The sequence below is a fragment of the Bubalus kerabau genome, chromosome 1 (assembly GCF_029407905.1).
Source record: "Bubalus kerabau isolate K-KA32 ecotype Philippines breed swamp buffalo chromosome 1, PCC_UOA_SB_1v2, whole genome shotgun sequence".
Taxonomy (NCBI): Eukaryota; Metazoa; Chordata; class Mammalia; order Artiodactyla; family Bovidae; genus Bubalus; species Bubalus kerabau.
The window spans coordinates 218,369,965-218,392,535 of NC_073624.1; the positions used below are offsets into that span (position 1 = coordinate 218,369,965).

A 22,571-nucleotide genomic window follows, 5' to 3' on the forward strand; every position below is an offset into this window, starting at 1 on the left:
GTTAGTTCTAGAAGGTCTTGTAGGTCTTCATAGAACCGTTCAACATCAGCATCTTCAGCATTACTGATCAGGGCATAGACTTGGATTACCATAATATTGAATGTTTTGCCTTGGAAATGAACAGAGATCATTCTGTCATTTTTGAGATTGCATCCAAGTACTGCATTTCAGACTCTTTAGTTGACTATGATGACTACTCCATTTCTTATAAGGGATTCTTGCCCACCCTTAGTGGGCAAGAAAAATTAATTTCACCCAAGAAAAGTTAAATTCACCCATTCCAGTCCATTTTAGTTCGCTGATTCCTAAAATGTCTATATTCACTCTTGCCATCTCCTGTTTGACCATTGACCACTTCCAATTTGTCTTGATTCATGGACCTAACAGTCCAGGTTCCTATGCACTATTGCTCTTCACAGCATCAGACTTTGCTTCTATCCCCAGTCACATCCACAATTTGGTATTGTTTTTGCTTTGGCTCCATCTCTTCATTCCTTCTGGAGTTATTTCTCCACTGATCTCCAGTGGAGATGGATGAAGCACAAGCCAGAATCAAGATTGCTGGGAGAAATATCAATAACCTCAGATATGCAGATGACACCACCCTTATGGAAGAAAGCAAAGAACTAAAGAGCCTCCTGATGAAAGTGAAAGAGGAGAGTGAAAAAGTTGGCTTAAAGCTCAACATTCAGAAAACAAAGATCACGGCATCCCGTCCCATCACTTCATGGCAAATAGATGGAGAAACAGTGGCAGACTTTATTTTGGGGGGCTCCAAAATCACTGCAGATGGTGACTGCAGCCATGAAATTAAAAGACGCTTACTTCTTGGAAGAAAAGTTATGATCAACCTAAACAGCATATTAAAAAGCAGAGACATTACTTTGCCAACAAAGGTCTGTCTAGTCAAGGCTATAGTTTTTCCAGTAGTCATGTATGGACGTGAGAGTTGGACTATAAAGAAAGCTGAGCACTGAAGAATTGATGCTTTTGAACTGTGATGTTCAAGAGGAGACTCTTGAGAGTCCCTTGAACTACAAGGAGATCCAACTAGTCCATCCTAAAGGAAATGAGTCCTGAATGTTCATTGTAAAGACTGATGTTGAAGCTGAAACTCCAACAGTTTGGCCACCTGATGCTAAGAGCTGACTCATTTGAAAAGACCCTGATGCTGGGAAAGATGGAAGGCAGGAGGAGAAGGGGATGACAGAGGATGAGATTGTTGGATGGCATCACCAACTCAATGGACATGAGTCTGAGTAAACTCTAGGAGTTGGTGATGGACAGGGAGGCCTGGCGTGCTGCAGTCCATGGGGTCACAAAGAGTCAGACACAACTGAGCAATTGAACTGAACTGATCTCCAGTAGCATATTGGGCACCTACCGACCTGGGGAGTTCATCTTTCAGTCTCTTATCTTTTTGCCTCTTCATACTGTTCATGGGGTTCTCGAGGCAAGAATACTGAAGTGGTTTGCCACTCCTGTCTCCAGTGGACCACATTTTGTCAGAACTCTCCACAATGACCTGTCCGTCTTGGGTGGCCCTACATGGCATGGCTCATAGTCTCATTGAATTAGACAAGGCTGTGGTCCATGTGGTCAGATTGGTTAGTTTTCTGTGATTGTGGTTTTCAGTCTGTCTGCCCTCTGATGGAGAAGGATAAGAGGCTTATGGAAGCTTCCTGATGAGAGAGACTGAGAGGAAAACTGGGTCTTGTTCTGATGGGCAGGACTGTGCTCAGTAAATCTTTAATCCAAAGATCTTTTGATGGGTGGAGCTGTGTTCCCTCCCTGCTATTTATCTGGGGCCAAACTATGGTGGAGATAATGAAGATAATGGCGGCCTCCTTCAAAAGATCCCAGGCATGCACTGCTACACTCAGTGCCCCTAATCCTGCAGCAGGCCACCACCAACCCTTGCCTCCACTGGAGACTCCTGGACACTCACGGGCAAGTCTGGGTCAGTCTCTTGTGGGTTATTTTTAGGACAATAATAATACTGTTTGCTACCATAATGATGGATGCATGTCCTTATATATTTGTTTGAACCCATAGAATGAACAACATCAAGAGTGAACCCTAATGTAAACTATGGACTTTGAATGATTACAAAGGGTCAGTGTAAGTAGAAATGTATCATTGTGGTAAGCAATACTGATAACAGGAGAAGTTACATGTGTATGGGGACAGGGGATATATGGGAAATCTCTGTACTTTTCTCTCAATTTTTTTGTACATCTAAAACTGCCCTAAGAAAATTAAGTCTTTAAAAAGTATTACATATGTGTATACGTAAATGCACACAGAAATAAGATCAGTGGTTGCCAGGGACTATGATGGGGGAGGGGTTGATTATAAAGAGCACAGAAGAATTTAGAGTAATGGAAATGTTCTGTGTGTTGATTGTGATGGTTACTACATAACCGTGTATATTTGTCAGAACTTTTTATATAGCACTACTTAAAAAGGATAAAGTTTACTGTGTGTAAGTTATGCCTTACTAAACTTGACTTTTAAACATTCCTAAGAATATGTATCTTTTAAAATTCATTGAACAAATATCTACTGAATGTCAACTATGTTCCCAGCACTACTGTAGGCCCTGAGGATACAACCATGACTAAACTAGACAAAATTCTGTTTTCATGATGTTTATATTCTGTTAGAGGAAACAGACAATAAAGATTAGCATGTAAAATATCTAGCCTATTAGTGTTGAGATTTGCTATCAGGGTAGATGTTGGGTGTGAGGAAAAAGAGTCTAGAATTGCCCTTAACTACTGAAGGATAGAGTTGCCATTTACCGAGATGGGAAGACTTGTTAGAGGATCAGATTGAGAGTGAGGAGGAAGAGAACAGGAAGCTCTGTTTTGGACATGTCACATTTGAAATGCCTGCTCGATAGCCAATAAGGCCTTCCTGGAGGATGTCCAGTAGGCAGTTGGATATACAAGTTTAAAGGGACTTCCCTGGTGGTCCAGTTGTTAAGAATCTGCTTTCCAATTTGGGGGTTCAATCCCTGGTCAGGGAACTAACATCCCACATGACTCGAGGCAACTAACCCATGCACCACAACCACTGAGCCCGCATACCTCAGCTAGAGAGCCCACATGCCACAAACTGCATGCTCTCTGGAGCCCACAGAGAGAGCCACAACTAGAGAGAAGCCCTCACACGGCAGTGCTGCAACAAAGACCTGACACAGACAAAAATAAAGAAACAAAATTTTTTTTTAAGTTTGGAGCTAAAAAAAAAAGTTTAGAGCTTAGATGAGGTCTGTTATAAACATATAACTTAGGTGAGGTATAAAGATTTAACTCTGGAGTCTGGCAGGACATGCAGCAATCTCCCTCTCAGGAGGTCTGCCCTAAGAATAGGGCTAACTCTTGAAGGCAGAAGGGGATAATTTAAGAAAAAAAAAAAAAAAGATATAATTTTGGGATGATCACCATGTGGGAGTAAATACAGATTAAAAATAGAGAATGTCTGAGGAAGGAGCCTCAAGACTTTCCAACATTAGTAGGTCAGAGAAATGACGAGTAACAAGCAGATGGAAACAGAGCAACCAGGGGTAAAAGGAAAACCAATCATCTCTGAAGTCCTGGAAGCTGCAAGAAAAAGAAGTTACAAGTTGAAGAGTGAATCATCTACATCATCTACATCAATCTGGATTTGACAATATGGAGATCACTGGTAATCTAAAGCAGTTTCAATGGAAGGGTGAAGGTGAAAGAAAAAGTTAAGAGAAGTTTGTAAACATTTAGATATAAGCATTGTTCACTATAATGTTAATACCAAAATATTTTATCTACTCCATTTTTCAATACTTTCAAGTATTTAAGAATGGTCCTTTCGTTACTTGCCTTGATTTGTCCTTGGTTCTACTTCCCGAGTTGGGCAGGAGGACATGAGGTCACCTGCTGGAAGATGGCCTCTGCTAAGCAACTGCAGGAATCGATCTTACTCAGTCCACCCCAGATGCAGAAAGTTTATCAGGCCACAAAGATATATTTATAGACTGAAAGAGTCCAGGGGTACTAAACACGAGAAACTAAAAAGTTCTAAACCAAAGCCACATCATTGGGAAATTTCACTGTGCTGTGGCTAAACAAAGCATTTCTAAAAGCTTCTAAAGGGGTAGGGGAGGGGAGAAGAACAGGTAAGCTACAAAAGACTAGCATCCAAGACAAGATTTCTCAACAGCAACACTGAAAACTAGAAGACATTGGAACAATTACCTCAACATTCTATAGGAAAATATTTCCAATCTGTAATTCTAAACTCTACCAAAATAGTAGTTTAAAGATTTTAAATATCAGTCAAATGAGAGTAGATTTTTCAGGTATGTGAGTTCTCAAAAAATGTGCTTCCTATGACCCTTTCTCAGGAAGCTACCAAAATGTTATCCACCAAAATGAGGGAGTAAACAAAAATAGAAAGACACAAAATTTAAGAAACAAGATGTGTAACAAAGTGAAGAAATATACTGAACCTTCATCCTGATGGTGAAAGAAGACACTAGGGTGATAGCTATGCATATATAGAGAAGTAACTAAGCCAGATTGGAGCAAGTCCAGGAGCTAAACAAGAGATCTTCTAGCTAAGGGCAGAATTTGGGCCTAAAGTGCTGACAACTACATAGAAAACAAAGCAAACAACAACAAAAAATGGTATTGTTAATTCCAGGGAAAACAAAAAGACATATACAGAAAGAACAGCAAGCCTGATTTGTTACATGACTCTCCTCTAAATAGTATACATGATCATAATGTAAATAACTCAATCCTGACCTAAGTAAATTTAACTAAACTAGAAAAGATGAGGGCTTCCCTGATGACTCAGTCAGTAAAGAAACTGCTTGCAATGTAGGAGACCCAGGTTCGATTCCTGGGTCGGGAAGATCCCCTGGAGAAGGAAATGGCAACCCACTCCAATATTCTTGCTTGGAGAATTCCATGGACAGAGGCGCCTGGTGGACTACAGTAGTCCATGGGGTAAGAAAAGATGAGAAAGATGCATTTGGATTTGATAAGTGCAAAAAGTTAACAGAGGCCAATTCTCATCATCCATGGTGGGAAGACAACAAATAATACTTAAAACTGAAAAATAATCAATAAATAGAACACAAATAGGTTTGTTTTAGAAATATGGAGATAATGCTAATAGCACCAGATAAAAGAATTTAAAGTTGTAGCTTTTTGAGAGGACAATGGGGGTATGGTGGCTCAGAGGGTAAAGCATCTGCCCGCAGTGCGGGAGACCCGCGTTCCATCCCTGGGTCGGGAAGATCCCCTGGAGAAGGAAATGGCAACCCACTCCTGTATTCTTGCCTGGAGAATCACATGGACACAGGAGCCTGATAGGCTACAGTTCATGGGGTCGCAAAGAGTCGGACACGACTGAGCGGCTGAACTGAACTGAACTGATCCCTCATCAGAGCAGTAAAGCCATGTTATACCATTCATTGCCACCAGATGGCAGGTCTCTATCAGAAGTCCTTGTCTATGGCGTTAACTGATTATCCCTACACCCCGCAAACCTTTCCAAAGTACTTTATCTCACTGTATTAGTATGAATTGTTTAAGCCCCTCTCTCTCAGACCAAACTAAGAGCTCCCCCAGGATAAAAAACAAGTAATGATAATTCATCTTAGACCATAACTGTGGAATATTAGCCAGAACTAAGTAGGCAGGTATCTTTAGAATAAACAGATGGATGTATATTCTCAGAAAACTAATAAAATCCCCCAATCTTTTGGATCGCAGCCATTCTGACTGGCGTGAAATGGTACCTCATAGTGGTTTTGATTTGCATTTCTCTGATAATGAGTGATGTTGAGCATCTTTTCATGTGTTTGTTAGCCATCTGTATGTCTTCTTTGGAGAAATGTCTATTTAGTTCTTTGGCCCATTTTTTGATTGGGTCATTTATTTTTCTGGAATTGAGCTGTAGGAGTTGCTTGTATATTTTTGAGATTAGTTGTTTGTCAGTTGCTTCATTTGCTATTATTTTCTCCCATTCTGAAGGCTGTCTTTTCACCTTGCTAATAGTTTCCTTTGTTGTGCAGAAGCTTTTAAGTTTTATTAGGTCCCATTTGCTGATTTTTGCTTTTATTTCCAATATTCTGGGAGGTGGGTCATAGAGGATCCTGCTGTGATGTATGTCGGAGAGTGTTTTGCCTATGTTCTCCTCTAGGAGTTTTATAGTTTCTGGTCTTACGTTTAGATCTTTAATCCATTTTGAGTTTATTTTTGTGTATTGTTTATAATAGCCAGGACATGGAAGCAACCTAGATGTCCATCAGCAGATGAATGGATAAGAAAGCTATGGTACATATACACAATGGAGTATTACTCAGCCATTAGAAAGAATACATTTGAATCAGTTCTAATGAGGTGGATGAAACTGGAGCCTATTATACAGAGTGAAGTAAGCCAGAAAGAAAAACACCAATACAATATACTAACGCATATATATGGAATTTAGAAAGATGGTAACAATAACCCTGTATACGAGACAGCAAAAGAGACACTGATGTATAGAACAGTCTTATGGACTATGTGGGAGAGGGAGAGGGTGGGAAGATTTGGGAGAATGGCATTGAAACATGTATAATATCATGTATGAAATGAGTCGCCAGTCCAGGTTCGATGCATGATACTGGATGCTTGGGGCTGGTGCACTGGGACGACCCAGAGGGATGGTATGGGGAGGGAGGAGGGAAGAGGGTTCAGGATGGGGAACACATGTATACCTGTGGCGGATTCATTTCGATATTTGGCAAAACCAATACAGTATTGTAAAGTTTAAAAATAAAGTAAAATTTAAAAAAAAATCCCCAATCATCTCCATACTTTCTTCCCCAACAATCAATCAAGAAACATTAACTGGGAATTTCTGTGTTTCATCCAATGTCCAGAGATGGGCATTTTGAACAGTAAGATAATACAAGATATAATAAAGGGGTTTTAAGCCAACTGAAATCTCTCCTAGGATGAGCCCCTCCAATTTCAAATCTTTTCAGGCTAATCACTGCAGATGGTGACTGCAGCCATGAAATTAAAAGATACTTGCTCTTTGGAAGAAAAGTTATGACCAAACTAGACAGCATATTAAAAAGCAGAGACATTACTTTGCCAACAAATGTCTGTCTAGTTGAAGCTATGGTTTTCCAGTAGTCATATATGGATGTGAGAGTTGGACTATATAGAAAGCTGAGTGCCGAAGAACTGATTATTTTAAACTGTGGTGTTGGAGAAGACTCTTGAGAGTCCCTTGGCCTGCAAGGAGTTCCAACCAGTCCTTCCTAAAGAAAATCAGTCCTGAATATTCATTGTAAGGACTGACGCTGAAGCTGAAACTCCAATACTTTGGCCACCTGATACGAAGAACCGACTCATTGGAAAAGACCCATATTCTAGAAAAGATTGAAGGCGAGAGGAGAAGGGGACAGCAAAGGATGAGATGGTTGGATGGCATTACTGACTCAATGAGTTTCAGTAAGCTCTGGGAGTTGGTGCCTGGGAAGCCTCGCATGCTGCAGTCCATGGGGTCACAAAGAGTCAGACACAACTGAGCGACTGAACTGAACTGAGGTGATGCAGCTTCTGCCATCTGGGCACCTCAGTTTGACAGGAGAATGTGCTACTATCCTTGATGAGATTCCTATATGGATGGGATTGACAATGCTAAGTCCTAAGGAGCTTCCCAAGTGATGAAAGAAATACATCTTCAGGCTAGAAACATCCAGTAATGGCTTGCAGATTTATCCTCTTTCACGTGTCCCAGCCCTCACAGGCCCATGTGTTCCAGCAACTGTTCCCATTTTCCACACAGGAAGGCCTGTTTTCTTCCCCACACCTGGAACCTGAGATCTCAAAGGGAAAACTGAAATATTCTCCTCTTCCTTCCCTGGGCATATTGTTGAGGAACTCTGCAAGTCATTGAGACTAAATTGGGGGATCAGGAGCTAAAAGGGAGGGTCAGGAGCTCAAGCAGCTGTGGCATTTGGACTGGGAGTCACCAGGGGGTGGGAAGAGACAAGCTTCCAGACAGAAGGGGTGGAGATCAGAGATTAAAAATTCCTGAGCTCTGCTCAGTGTCACTGCTCAGAAGAATATGCATGGAGGCTCATTCTCTCCACCCCCCATCTCTGCCCCTTATCTAATTAGCAGAAGAGTGTTAAAAGTCAGAAATCCTATCTCTTTCTCTTCTGGTATTCTCCAACCACCTCCGCCCTCTCACTCAACTCCCACACACACACCCCACAACTTGCTCCACAGTCTAAACAGCCCCTCTAACCTCAGAGTCCTGGCAAAGGAGCCCGGAAAAGAAATGAGGGGGAACTAGGGATTTGGGGAGTTTAGTGAGAAAGCACATTAAGAGGAAGCATTAATTTAGGATACATACTATGGTCACCAAAGGGTGAACAACCATCCTGGTTTACCCACGATTGTTCTGGTTTAAGCATTGAAAGTCCCACACCACTGCAATGCAAACACCTCAATCCTGGGCAAACCAGGATGGTACCCTCAAGGTCTCTTTGCTCCAATTCACTCTGTAGCCCTGAGTAAATTCTCTCTCTTTCTCTGGACCTCAGTTATATCCTTGTAAAAATGGGGCCCTCTAGCTTAGACACTCTGTGGCTCTATAAATAGTCTCTAGATTTCCTGAAAGCTGGGCACAGCAAGGGTGACTCTGGCTTACTCCTCATTGATTACTGCCCCCTGTGCTCCCCTGAGACTCCTGGAATCTCAACATCCTGGAACATGAGGTGGAAGGGGCCTTCAGGATTATCCTGTCCTACTCTTCTCTAGCTCTGTGAATACCATTCCAGTGGAATACAGTGCATTTATTAATTGCATCCCACTTACCGCTTGATGTTCTACAGTATAGTCAAATATGGGCTTCCCTGGAGACTCAATGGTAATGAACTCACCAGTCAATGCAGAAGATGCAGTTTCAATCCCTGGTTGGGGAAGAGCCCCTGGAGAAGGAAATGGAAACCCACTCCAGTATCCTTGCCTGGAAAATCTTATGGACAGAGGAGCCTGGTGGGCTGCAGTCCATGGGGTCGCAAAGAGTTGGGCATGACTGAGCGACTAACACTTACTTACTTATATATTATATATAACAAAAACAAATTAATTGTTTATAATTAATTTATAAATAAATTATAGTAAAAGCAAAGGGGAAAAAGGGGAATTCACTGGTAGTCTGGTGATTAGGACTCAGTGTTCTCACTGCTGGGGCCCAGGGTTTGATCCCTGGTCAGGGAAGTAAAATTCCATAAGTCACATTGCACAGCCAAAAAAACAAAAACAAAGATAAGTACTCAAAATTTATCATTTCCTAGTTATTTTACTAGACTTCACTATTATCTATACCAGTAAGGTTATTTACATCTATTATATCTATGATAAAAATAACTGTATAACAATGTGCAACTATTCATCTCTTTCCAAGTCCACATTGGCAGTTTGAAATCGGCCATGGTAGGAGTATGTATTCCATGCAAATCAGCAAACACTACCAATCATGGCTCCTGTCACACTGAAACTGGCTGCTGAATATCTACCAGCACACCACTAGTTCAGAGACACCACTATCCTGTTTGTCTGGTCATTGTTGTTCAGTCACTAAGTTGTGTCGGACTCTTTGAGACCCCATGGACTGCAGCACACCAGGCTTCCCTGTCCTTCACTATCTTCCAGACTTTGCTCAAACTCATGTCCATTGAGTCAGCAATGCCATCCAATCATCTCATCCTCTGTCACCCCTTCTTCTCTTGCCCTCAATTTTCCCCAGCCTCCGGGTGTTTTCCAATGAGTTGGCTCTTTGCATCAGGTGGCCAAAGTATTAGACAGAGCTTCAGCATCAGTCCTTCTATTGAATGTTCAGGGTTGATTTCCTTTAAGATTGACTGGTTTGATCTTCTTGCTGTCCAAGGGATTCTCAAGGGTCTTCTCCAGCACCTCAGTTTAAAAACATCAATTCTTTGGAACCTAGCCTTCTTTATGGTCAAACTCCCACATCTGTACATGACTACTGGAAAAACCACAGCTTTGACTATATGGACCTTTTTTGGCAAAGTGATGTTTCTGCTTTTTAATACCCTGTCTAGGTTTGTCAGAGTTTTCCTTCCAAGGAGCAAGTTTCTTTTAATCTCGTAGCTGCTGTCACCATCCACAGTGATTTTGGAGCCCAAGAAAATAAAATCTGTCACTGTTTCCACTTTTCCAGTTCCTGATTTCCATTCCTAAGAAAGAAACCAAGAATTGAATTATCATTTAAAAGCTAATGAGGGTACTTCCCTGGTGGCTCAGGGGATAAGAATTCACCTGCCAGTGCAAGGGATACAGGTTTGATCCTGGGTCCAGGAAGATTCCACATGCCACAGAGCAACTAAGCTCATGTGCCACAACTACTGAGCCCAAGAGCTACAACTGCTGAAGCTTGAGTGCCTAGAGCCTGTGCTCTGCAACAAGAGAAGCCACTGCAATGGGAAGCCCATGCACTGCAAGAGAGTAGCCCCCACTCCCTGCAACTAGAGGGAAGCCCATGCAAAGCAACAAAGACCCAGCACAGGCAAAAATACATAAATAAAATATTTAAAAAGGGAGGAAAAAAAAACCAACTAATGAGGGACTTCCCTGATGGTCCAGTGGTTAAGACTTTGCCTTTCAATGCATGGGGTATGGGTTTAATCCCTGGTAGGGGAAGTAGAAGCAATGTTGTAACAAGTTCAATAAAGATTTTTTAAATGGTTCACATAAAAAAAAAAAAAAAAAAAGCCTAATGAGATAATAAATCTGAGTTTAAGGAAATGGACGCACAGGTTGGCTGTAAGTAGACTTGGCTGCAAGTAGACTTCAGTGTGGAGTATCTACCTCTGGCTTTCTCTCCTTCCAGGAGACCTTCTACCACAATGAATGACTATTGCTCAGTCTAGCATAGAGGTCTTATGTAGACAGGGTCCCAAAGGACTCTGAAGAAGACATTGGTTGCCCTCTAGGTATCTGTCTTACAGGGTTATCTAGCTGGCCAACCGAAGGATTTAAAGATGTATAAGAGTACCATGTTGACAGAGAAGACAAGACTTTCACATCTCTGGCGTAAAATCACCTCCAAGATTAATAAATCTCGTAAATCTTAAAACTAGGATAATAGCATGGAAGAGAGCTGGTAAAATCCTTAGAGGTCATTCAACATTCAATATCTTCCCAATTGCCCCATTTTGCAGATGAAGTAACTGAGTTCACGTGATAGTAAATGGCTTGCCCAAGGTCACATAACAAGTTAGTGGCCAATGTCCAAAGTTCCTAATATCTGAAGGAAAGACCTTTCTTTAACATTCCAAACATTCCATTTAGGAATTCCACTTAGAGAAATTATATGATCTTCAGAAAATGTGAGCAGGGACAAGCACAAAGTTTACACACAAAAGGCTCACCACCACCTTCCTTCCTAGAAAATTAAAGAATATCTTTATAGAGTACCAACGAAATGCCAAATGCTATGGGGAGCACAGAAGAATAAGATCCAGTTACTCATACGCAGGAAGTTAATGTGGAATCACTCCTAAAACTCTTTCAAGGGGAATGTGGGATTCCTCAGGTCTAATGTGACCCCTGTTCTGACCACATAGACAGTGGCATGGAAATCAACCTCACTGTCTTAAGTGAAAGTTACACAATAGATTCTTTTTTTTTTTTTTTAAGTACCATTGACTTACAATATTATATCAGTGTCAGGTATAAACATTAGATTCTATTGGGAAAGGTAGAAAACAGAGAAGAGCCCACTGAGGCAAACTTGGTGAGCTTTTCCCAAGTGACCCAGTGTGGGACATCTCTTTTCCCCAAGGAGAGAATCCTACAAGCAAGCAAAAGAAGAGAACATGTTGGGTTAAGAGCCAGAGCTTTAGTGCATTAAGGACATTTTGCATTTGAGATATTCACACGCATCCTCCTAGAGAAATGAAATAGAAAAAAAGACAGAATAGAAGCCCAAATTTCTTATTATTAGATTTCAACATATATAAAATCACTCTGTCAAATTGCTACAAAAATCTCTAAACATTCTCATTTCTGTACTTATCTCATCACATAAAGATAACAGTTTGCAGGCTGACGCTAATTCCAGTTCATACTTCGAGTACATCGCACTAAAAAGGCCCTGGGACGTCTTGGCCCCCAGCACTCCTTTGATGGGGGATCTTTCTTTTTTTTGGTGGGTGATTTCTGACCTCCCTTTCTCATCCAAATCCAGTCCAGGGTACTGTGAAGTGATTTGGATTATGGTCACAGAGTACTGAGTCAGGACAGTAACTTCCTGTTCGTACTTCTCTGCATCCCTTTAGCCTGCCTTCCTCAGCCTCAGGAAAGAGTTTCACCAAGCAAGGAAGATCTCCATCCCTTCACTGCAGTACCCAGCCCTACCTAATAATGCCTCAGGTTCTCCTAGGGGTCACAAGTTCTTTCATTCATTTATTTCTTCACTTATTTATTCATTCATCGAGGCATCTTCTTCAGTACTAAGAATGCAAAGTGAATCTTAAAGACAGATTCCTGCCTAAGGCTGAGCTTATGAAAGCAACAAAGTGGTATCAGAAAGAAAGGCATCTGTCTTTTCAAATATAGCCCTGGGTGGCCCAAAGGTTGATTCTTACATATACAGGCAGTTAACAAACTGGAAGACTCTTGTGCCCTTGGACTGCAAAGAGATCACACCAGTCAATCCTAAAGGAAGTGAAGTGAGAATCGCTCAGTCGTGCCCGACTCTTTGTGAGCCCATGGACTATACTGGAATTCTCCAGGCCAGAATACTGGAGTGGGTAGCCATTCCTGTCTAAAGAAATCAACCCTGAATATCCATTGGAAGGACTGATGCTAAAGCTGAAAGTACAATACTTTGGCCACAAGATGGGAAGAGTCAACTCATTAGAAAAGACCCTGATGCTGGGAAAGGTTGAAGGCAGGAGGAGAAGGGGACAACAGAGGATGAGATGGTTGGATGGCATCACTGACTCAATGGACATGAGTTTGAGCAAGCTCCAGGAGATGGTGAAGGACAGGGAAGTCTGGTGAACTGCAGTCCATGGGGTCTCAAAGAGTTGGACACAACTTAGTGACTGAACAACAATAACAAACTGGAGTTCTAACAAATACAAAATTGCAGACCTACTGCTGCTGCTAAGTCACTTCAGTCGTGTCTGACTCTGTGTGACCACATAGACGGCAGCCCACCAGGCTCCCCCATCCCTGTGATTCTCCAGGCAAGAACACTGGAGTGGGTAGCAGACCTACTAGGAATGAAGGAAATCTACTTGCACTTATTCTGGTAGAATATGGTAGAAGAGACTGTTGCAGAGGTGTCTGCTCCTGGGTCCCACACCACTTTACAGTCACCAAGGGAGGAGGCAAGAATGGTGCACTTGTTTACTTGGGTAGAACAAGTGGGAGAGAGCTCCAGATAGAGTTCCTCTACAATTGTTAACACCCTGAGGAGGAAGGCAGGGTAAGGAGTGGGGTCTCATTAATGAGACCATAACTTTGAGGGAGAGGTGACCTGTCTTCAGAATTAGCAGAGTTAATTCTGCAGAGACAAGGAAACTTGTCTTCTCTGGGCTACAAAATTCTAATTAATGAGCCCTCAAGCAGGAAGAGAAAGAAGTCTGACTTATAGAGGGTAGAAACCTCCTGAGTAGGGAAAGGTTTCAGCTCCTCTGTCAGCCTGGGAGGGAAGAAGAGTTGGCAGGGCGGGGCAGGGCGGGGTTTCCCTTGCAGGCTTTGGGCTGAATCCCTCCTCCCTGGCCCCTCATTGGGTTAGTGGCTCCTGCAGCCCTGCCAGTGAGGGACAAATGAGAAGAGCTGTTGATTTTTCACCCCTTGGCCATGCAGCATTTCCCTACATAAATACTGAGAAAGACCCTGCCCTCTCCTCACTTCTCTGGACTTGGCCCTGGGCTAGACTTGGTCTTCTGGGGGTGGGAAGGGCCATGGGGGACCTACTTATGCTCAGAGTGGCTGTGGGCATATGCTATGTAACCTTCAGTGCCTCTGCTTGGTAAGTCCTTCCCTCCCACTGTTCACTCCTCACCAAGGAAGCTTCCACTATCTCATCCCCATTCACCAACTGCCTCACTTTTTCTCTTTTTGGTAGGTCAGTGAACAATTTCCTGATAACAGGGCCCAAGGTAGGATGGTCTCCTGCTCCTGTTTTTACCCATTCATGTTCCTGAGGGAACTCTTCTGGGGAAAGAAAATACGGGAGGGGAGACAGTGTCAGAAGTCAGACACGCAGAGGAACCTATGACCAATCATTCCCTAATGGAGAACTAACCCATTTGATTCCTGTCTGTACCTTCTGACCCAGATGACCTGATGAGAGGCAGGGCTGAAGCTTGCACCCTTTTCCCTTTGCCAGGCCTATCTGACCTATACCACCAGTGTGGCCCTGGGCGCCCAGAGTGGCATCGAGGAGTGCAAATTCCAATTTGCTTGGGAACGTTGGAACTGCCCTGAAAATGCTCTCCAGCTCTCCACTCACAACAGGCTAAGAAGTGGTAAGTTTGTGCAACCTGTACAAGGGGGTATATGTCCATGAAGTTGGGCGTGCAGTATGTATGTATGTGTAACATGTATGTGTGCAGTGAAATGAAAAAGTTATCGGTGATCTGCCACTTCCTTGTTGTGGGTTATTTCCCCTTCTCTGAACCTCAGTGTTATCCCCGGGGTCAATAAGGTCAGCTGTTTAGTTCACCAGGAGTGTCGTAAGGGTTGAATGAGGTGAATACAAAGGTATTTATATACAAGTGTAATTACTCTGTTTTCCAATTCATGTTGTATTTGTGTTTGTACACACTTATATTTGCATGAAATAAAAATGAGGGAAAGAGTCAGTGTTCGTAGCCCCTGAGGGAATTTCAACTGTCATAAAATCCCAACAACAGAGAAGCTGAGAGATCACACTGAGCTATGCCTCATGTGGAGTGTGTGTGTGTGGTGTGTGTGTGTGGAGTATGTGTGTGTGTGCATGATGTACCTGTGCAGCTGTTTATAACTATGTATAGTAGTTTGCGAGAAAGTCATTTATGTAGAAATGATTAATGAAGAGTTTCCTGAGGAAAGTTGAGGGGAATGGGGTAAAGAAAATGAGGGGGAAAGTATCTTCCTGCGGCGTATACAACAAATAGGGTGAGAAAAACATGGGACAATGTTTATAAAGCCTTAGTCAGATACAAGCTCAGTAAGTGGTAGGTACTATCATTATAATTATTACATGGCTCCAGCTCCATCTCAGAAAGAAGAAAAATGCCCTTCTCTCTTTCATAAGCCAGCCTCATAGCCCTGAATTCTTACAGCCTGAGGACCAGAAGCAATGGCTAATGAACAGAGGCCTAGGTTGGATTATCAGGGGAACTGGGTCCTGGTTCCAATGCCATAACTGGTGAGGACAGTGACCTCAGTTTCATCACTTTCTCTCTGGGTTTTACTTTCCCCATCTGTAGCATGGGGATGCTCATTCCTGCCTGTATGAAGTAAGGATGCTGGGAAAGCATGTACTGTTCTCTCAAGCAGAGTAACATCCTCTTAATAAACCCATAGAGGGAGGGGGATAGGAGAAAGACATGAAATGGCATTGCCTTTTGAAAGCCCCTGCTTTGGGTCATCAGGGTCCTAGTTTCTAGTTCCCTCTTTCTTTTCAAAGCTACCAGGGAGACTTCTTTCATTCACGCTATCAGCTCTGCTGGAGTCATGTACACCATTACCAAGAACTGTAGCATGGGTGACTTTGAAAACTGTGGCTGTGATGAGTCAAAAAATGGTAAAACAGGTAAGTTGTGCCCTCTGATGGGTGTGGGAAAAGGTAAGGGGTTTAGACCTGAGCATAAGTTAAAGTCTTCCAGAGAAAGCCTGAGAGACACAGCTTCTTCAAACCCCTAAACCCCAGCAGAAATTTCCATGGTGGCCACTCCTAGATCAAGACTCTGCTAAGATGATTAGAGGATAAGCAAGTAGCACCAAGCTCTAAAATCAACAAGGCATTTGGGAAGGAGGAAGCCAAAGAGAGTTTAAAGCTAACCCTCGTATTTCAGGCTTAGAATGGCTTGTCCATAATCCATAGCTATCAAATTATTTGCAGATAGCCTAAGAGACTTATAGGCCTTCCCTGATGGCTCAGACAGTAAAGAGTCTGCATGCAATGTGGGAGACCTGGGTTTGATCCCTGGGTTGGGAAGATCCCCTAAAGAAGGAAATGGAAACCCACTCCAGGATTCTTGCCTGGAAAATCCTTATTCAGATTTGTCACTAATGAGGGAGGCTGCTGCTAAGTCACTTCAGTCATGTCTGACTCTGTGCGACCCCATAGACGGCAGCCCACCAGGCTCCCCCGTCCCTGGGATTCTCCAGGCAAGAACACTGGAGTGGGTTGCCATTTCCTTCTCCAATGTATGAAAGTGAAACAGGAAAGTGAAGTCGCTCAGTCGTGTCCAACTCTTAGCGACCCCATGGACTGCAGCCTACCAGGCTCCTCCATCCATGGGATTTCCCAGGCAAGAGTACTGGAGTGGGGTGCCATTGCCTTCTCCAAATGAGGGAGGAGATAGTCTAATAAGACTACTGTACAGTAATGATACAGAATTCTAGAATGAACAGCAATGAACCTTTGAGATCATCTGGGCCAACCCCAGCATCTTAATTTTACTTTGGGTATGGAGTTGAATTGTCTAGAGCTGGGGAGTACCTGAAGGGTGGGCAGTTGACTTTAGAAATAGGACTGCCCCCTACCCCCATTCCCACCCTAAATACCTCCATTTCCCTGTCTTACTTTTTTTTTTCTTTTTTTGACCATACTGCACAGTTTGTGGGATCTTAATTCCCTGACCACGGATTGAACCCAGGCCATGGCAGTGATAGCACAGAATCCTAATCACTGGACTGCCAGGGAATTCCCTCCCTGTCTCACTTTTAGCTATAGCCTTACACACTTTTACAACTCTTGGGGATGGTTTGGCTATGTCAGCTAAAATGACCGTGAGTCTTCTTCTAGGACTCAGCTGGAAGCTATACACAGAACTTACTCTTTGCTTATGTGCAGGAGGCCATGGCTGGATCTGGGGAGGTTGTAGTGACAATGTTGAATTTGGGGAAAGAATCTCCAAACTCTTTGTGGACAGCCTGGAGAAAGGGAAGGATGCCAGAGCCCTGATGAATCTTCATAACAACAGAGCAGGCAGGCTGGTACGTATAAGAGTTGACCAGCGAGCCAACAGGCTGAGCACTTACAACAGTCTCACATCTGTACAGACCTTCACAAATTATCAAGAGCTGTCTCAAACATGTTTCATCCCATACCACCCAGCAGGACTAGGGTAGCTACTCCTATTCTCTGGATGACAAAACCAGTTAAGGCAGAGCTATCACTTGGCCAAGGCAATAAAACCAATTAGCATCAGAACCAGGCAATGAACACAGATCTTCCAGTCTAGTCCTTTTATCACTAAACCTTATATGCTAACTCCTTCTACAGGCAGGTTTCTGAGAACATATAACAATACAGATCCAAGGCCCTGCTTCCATGGCTTAAAATTTTAACCATTTCAACTGGAAACTAACAAGGGTTTATCATACAACTTATGTCCTAATGTCTTTCTGGGTCTAGAGAGGTTGGGACTGATCTAAGCTTCTCTGGAAGATCAACTGCCCCAAAGACTTCTGGGGTGCATGGAAATCCTTGGAGTGTTCTGAACTCAAATCTGGATTCTAGTTGTATTTGGAGCTAAGAGCATAAAAATTTTGCTTTGAACCTATACCTAGATGCCCTGGCTGCCCAGTGTAGAGAAGAGGTTTTCAGTGACAATAATGGGTAATCACCTTGGGGATAGGGCTTCAGACTTCAGGTTTCCTTCCCTGTGGAAGACAGCCCAAAAGACAAATCCAAACACCCACAAACACTCAAGCCCCCAGCTGTAACACTTAGTGCCAATTATCATATTTTTCATTTTTAGTTTACAGAGTACTTTCTTCTTCATCTTCTTTTTTTTTTTTTTTTGGAAAGTACTATGATTTTCTTTTTTTTTTTTTAATTTAATTTTATTTTTAAACTTTACAATATTGTATTAGTTTTGCCAAATATCAAAATGAATCCACCACAGGTATACCTGTGTTCCCCATCCTGAACCCTCTTCCCTCCTCCCTCCCCATACCCTCCCTCTGGGTCATCCCAGTGCACCAGCCCCAAGCATCCAGTATCGTGCATCGAACCTGGACTGGCGACTCGTTTCATACATGATATTATACATGTTTCAATGCCATTCTCATCTTCTTTTTAACAAAGTACTTTCTTGATCATTCTTAATCTTATGGGCAGAAAGAGAAACAAGCTCACAAGCGATATAGTTGGGCCTTAAGCCTAGGTTTCCTCTCTCCAGTCACCTCAACACTTGCCTGGCTTTTTCCATAAGAATCACGCAGAAGAGCATTAAAATCACCAATATCAAAGCCTTTAAACCCCTGAATTTCCTAATTGAGAAGATCTGAGGTAGGGCCCAGGAATAAGTATTTTTCACAGGCCTCCCTCATTATTCTGATGTACTCTAAAGTTAAGAAATACAACTCTAAAATATTCCATTAATTGCTAGCCTTTGATCTTCTCTACCCAGAGCCAATCTCCTTTTGTCCTCCCTCTCTCTTTCTTTCTCTGAAGGCAGTGAGAGCCACCATGAAGAGAACTTGCAAATGTCACGGCATCTCAGGCAGCTGTAGCATCCAGACATGCTGGCTACAGCTAGCTAACTTCAGGGAGTTGGGCAACTACCTAAAGGCCAAGTATGAACAGGCACTGAAAATTGAGATGGATAAACAGCAGCTAAGGGCTGGGAACAGTGCCGAGGGCCACTGGATACCCACCGAGGCCTTCCTTCCTAGTGCAGAAGCTGAGCTGATCTTTTTAGAGGACTCACCTGATTACTGTACCCGCAATTCCAGCTTGGGCATCTATGGCACAGAAGGTCGGGAGTGTCTGCAGAACAGCCGCAACACATCCAGATGGGAGCAATGCAGCTGTGGGCGCCTGTGCACAGAATGTGGCCTGCAGGTGGAAGAGAGAAGAACTGAGGCTATCAGCAGCTGTCACTGCAAATTCCAGTGGTGCTGCGCTGTCAAGTGTGACCAGTGTCGGCATGTGGTGAGCAAGTACTACTGCACACGCTCCCCACGCAGTGCTCGGTCCCGGGGCAAGGGCAGTGCCTGACAGCACCCACAGGAACTTACTGCTCAGTTGTATGACAGTGGAGGGGGCACAGCTTCTCTCCTGGAGAGAAGAGGTAAGGAAAACAATTGGAAAACCATAGGTTGATCTGTTGTCCTCTTGATATCTGCTGTACATGGGATAGTGGAGGCCCAAGATGATACAACATGTTCTTGACAGAGCTGAAATGGGAATCTGGGCCTCCTAATTTGGGTAGACCCCATTTCATCTTTTCTGCAAGTTACTTCCTGGTCTTCCTGCCTATGATTCTATAGCTTGCTAAAGGGGAAGTTTGATTTGGGGTCTATATCCAGAAAGACCTTCAAAATATTTGCCCCTGGAGTTTCAGACCACATCTAACCCAGCTGTATGGCTAAGAATCAGAGGGAATGGAAGCCAAAAATGGAAGAGTTCTGTCCAGACTCCTGAAGGAGTAACCTTCCCCTACTCTAGCTAGCTCCAGAAAGATCAACTATAAGTTCACAGAGATAAGTGAGGCAGAGACTACACACCTGCCTATAGGGACGTATTTTTGGTATTGGTTTTTTTAACTCAATGCACATTTTTGAAAAGTTCTCCCTACCCATTCCTGGGGAAACCAGTCCATATAACCTGACAACTTTTCCAACTCAGAAACCATTTCTGGAGCCATGGAGAAGGGATTGGCACAGTAAGTGGACAGGTGACTACAACTTATCCAGTCAAAGCCTCCCAAGAGGGATTTTTCCCAAAAGAGCTGTAGAACAACTCTCTTTTGTTATTTTCCCAAATTGGGAACTCAACTTCATTTTGCAATAAATCCTTCTAGTATACATATTTGAGACTTTTTGTTTCTCTCCTTGGAAACCTTAGGATCAGAAATGGAATGAGAAACCCCACTTCTATATTCCAATGATGTACAAGTCTAAAAGAGAAACTGGAAATACCAACCCCTTGATATTAGTGTTAGACATTAGATAATAAAATTCAGACGCAAGCACTGGCCTATAGGAAAATAACCCAGATTTCTTGATTTAGAAGGTATTATTTTAATGCAACCTAAGCAACTTGAGGAACAAGCAAGCCCTTTGAACTTGAACCATATTCAAAGTGTGTTTGCTCTCTCAACTTAGGCTTCCTGGGGTGTCTGTACATGGAGGAGCTGGGCTCCAAGGCAAGAGACTGGGAAAGTTGTGGATTCTCCCTTCCTCATTTGCACTTCTACATCTTCCACTGGTAATCCGTCGGGGGAGAGCCCTAGGGGCTCAGCCACTAGTCTCCTAAATCTGGGCATCTCAGCCTTTAGAGTCTTCCCTCTCTGCAAAGGCCATACACCCCACAGGGAAGAGATATTCAGCTATGTTAAATAAATAAGTAAAGTGGCTGATCACCAAGAGTAGGGAAACATTCTTAATGTTTTAAATTAAAAAAAAAACCAATTTAAATGTTCAACATCAGGGCAAACTAATTAACTTATGGCTGCACAATGGAATATTAGCCATTAAAATAATATTCTGGAAAAATATTTGGTAACATGAAAACCATGCATGATACAATTAAGCGAATAAAGTTACAAAACAGCATGTTCAGAATGAATTCAATTTTGTTTTAAAAAGAGAAAAATATTAGCTATCATGTAATACCAAAATAGAGTGGTTTGTTTTCCTTTTTGTGTTTTTCTGTATTTTTATATTTGTCCACAATAAACAAATTTTTTGTCTTCAAAAAAAATTAATAGAACATTAATTTTTAATGCCTACAGGGAATAACCAATCCATTGTTTTTAAGTGAAAAAGAAGGTAAAATATTTATTAAGGAAGTTGGCATCTCAAGAAAAACCATAAGCAGGTGCTTTGCAAGTCTACATTTATCTCTATTTTGTTGTTGTTGTTTAGTTGCTAAGTCATGTCCAACTCTTTCTGACTCCATGGACTGCAGCACACCAGTCTTCCCATCCTTACTGTCTCCCGGAGTTTGCTCAAATTCATGTCCATTGAGTTGGTGATCCTATCCAACCACCTCATCCTCTGTCATCCCCTTCTCCTGACCTCAATCATTTGTGCACTTAAAACTACCAACTATCACAGATGTCAGACACCAGAGACAAGAAGAAATCCATAAAAATGTAGCCTATGTCAAGGAAATGGAAGATTTCCTCTACCTCCCTTCAAGGAAGGTAAACACACACACACACACACACACACTACAGTTAGCAACAAAGAAGTGTGTGTGTGAGAGAGAGAGAGAGAGGTGGTAGTAGAAGGGGGGATGTAAGAGATATCATCTAAGTACAAAAATTGTGGTGAAGTAATAGGCAACCAAAAGAAAAGATTATTTTCCTGGGGCTCAGAGGGAAAACAGTTATCTGACTTTGAGGTTAAACCCTCAATAAATATAGATGCCAAATTACTCATCATGAAACTGGAGTTATGAAACTGCTAAGGAATTGAACAAACTAGACTTTTCTCTTTATCCATAACTGAATCTCCATCCAAAGACCCCAGGTATCTGATGCTTTGACATTTTCTCCAGGACCTTGTTGACATTCCCAAATGACCTTAGGGGAGATTTTCAGAAATAAAACCATTCCTGATGCCTGGTAAAGTGAAAGTCAGTCATGTCCGACTCTTTGCAACCCCATGGATCATACACTCTGTGGAAATTCTCCAGGCCAGAATACTGGAGTGGATAGCCTTTCTCTTCTCCAGGGGATCTTCCCAACCCAGGGATCAAACCGAGGTCTCCTACATTGCAGGGGGATTCTTTACCAGCTGAGCCACAAGGAAAGCCCAAGAATACTGAAGTGGGTAGCTTATCCCTTCTCCAGCAGATCTTCCCAACCCAACTATCAATCATGGAGAACATGCCTTATGTTTTCTAGGGGTTTATATTTGAGATTTTCACTAATGAAACTGAGAATTCCATGAACAGTTTGCCTACTTCCCCTCAAAGCTCGTAGTCCCAATCCTTCCAAGCTTCTTCCAACCTCATTCATTTTACCCTCATGGCAATCAACCAATCTTCCCACATGGACCCTGGGCCACAAACTAAAGGAATTTGGATTTCTCTGCATCCATCACCTTCCTGTCAGGGGGTCATTCCTAGGCATTACAGTGGCATTCAGATTCAATAGTTACAACCCTACACTCCTACCCTTTTGGCTCATCCTTAACAAGCTGGCTATCATTAAGGTGACAGAACAGTAAAAACTCATGTTTGATAGGTTCAGGGCCCAAGACAGGCAGGTTGGCAGTCACAATCTGATAGTGGATCTTGAAAAACTGCTGAAAAAGGACTCAACTCGATGAGGGAAACCTGTCCATGAGCCAAGTCCCATA

General features: G+C 42.7%; 1 protein-coding gene and 1 non-coding gene across 2 annotated transcripts; both read left to right on the forward strand.

Annotated features, from left to right (window-relative positions):
• Positions 1-1,837: 1,837 nt before the first annotated feature.
• WNT8A (Wnt family member 8A) lies at positions 1,838-20,878 on the forward strand (the record flags this gene model as incomplete). Its single annotated transcript, XM_055566780.1, has 6 exons — positions 1,838-1,960; positions 14,428-14,566; positions 15,712-15,837; positions 17,104-17,246; positions 18,712-19,330; positions 20,367-20,878. Coding segments are annotated over 5 exons (1,077 nt in total), but the record flags the coding sequence as incomplete, so codon positions are not given.
• Positions 3,273-3,407, forward strand: LOC129642629 (small Cajal body-specific RNA 11). Its single transcript, XR_008709884.1, has one exon. It is a non-coding gene; the product is annotated as a small Cajal body-specific RNA 11 (non-coding RNA).
• Positions 20,879-22,571: the final 1,693 nt, after the last annotated feature.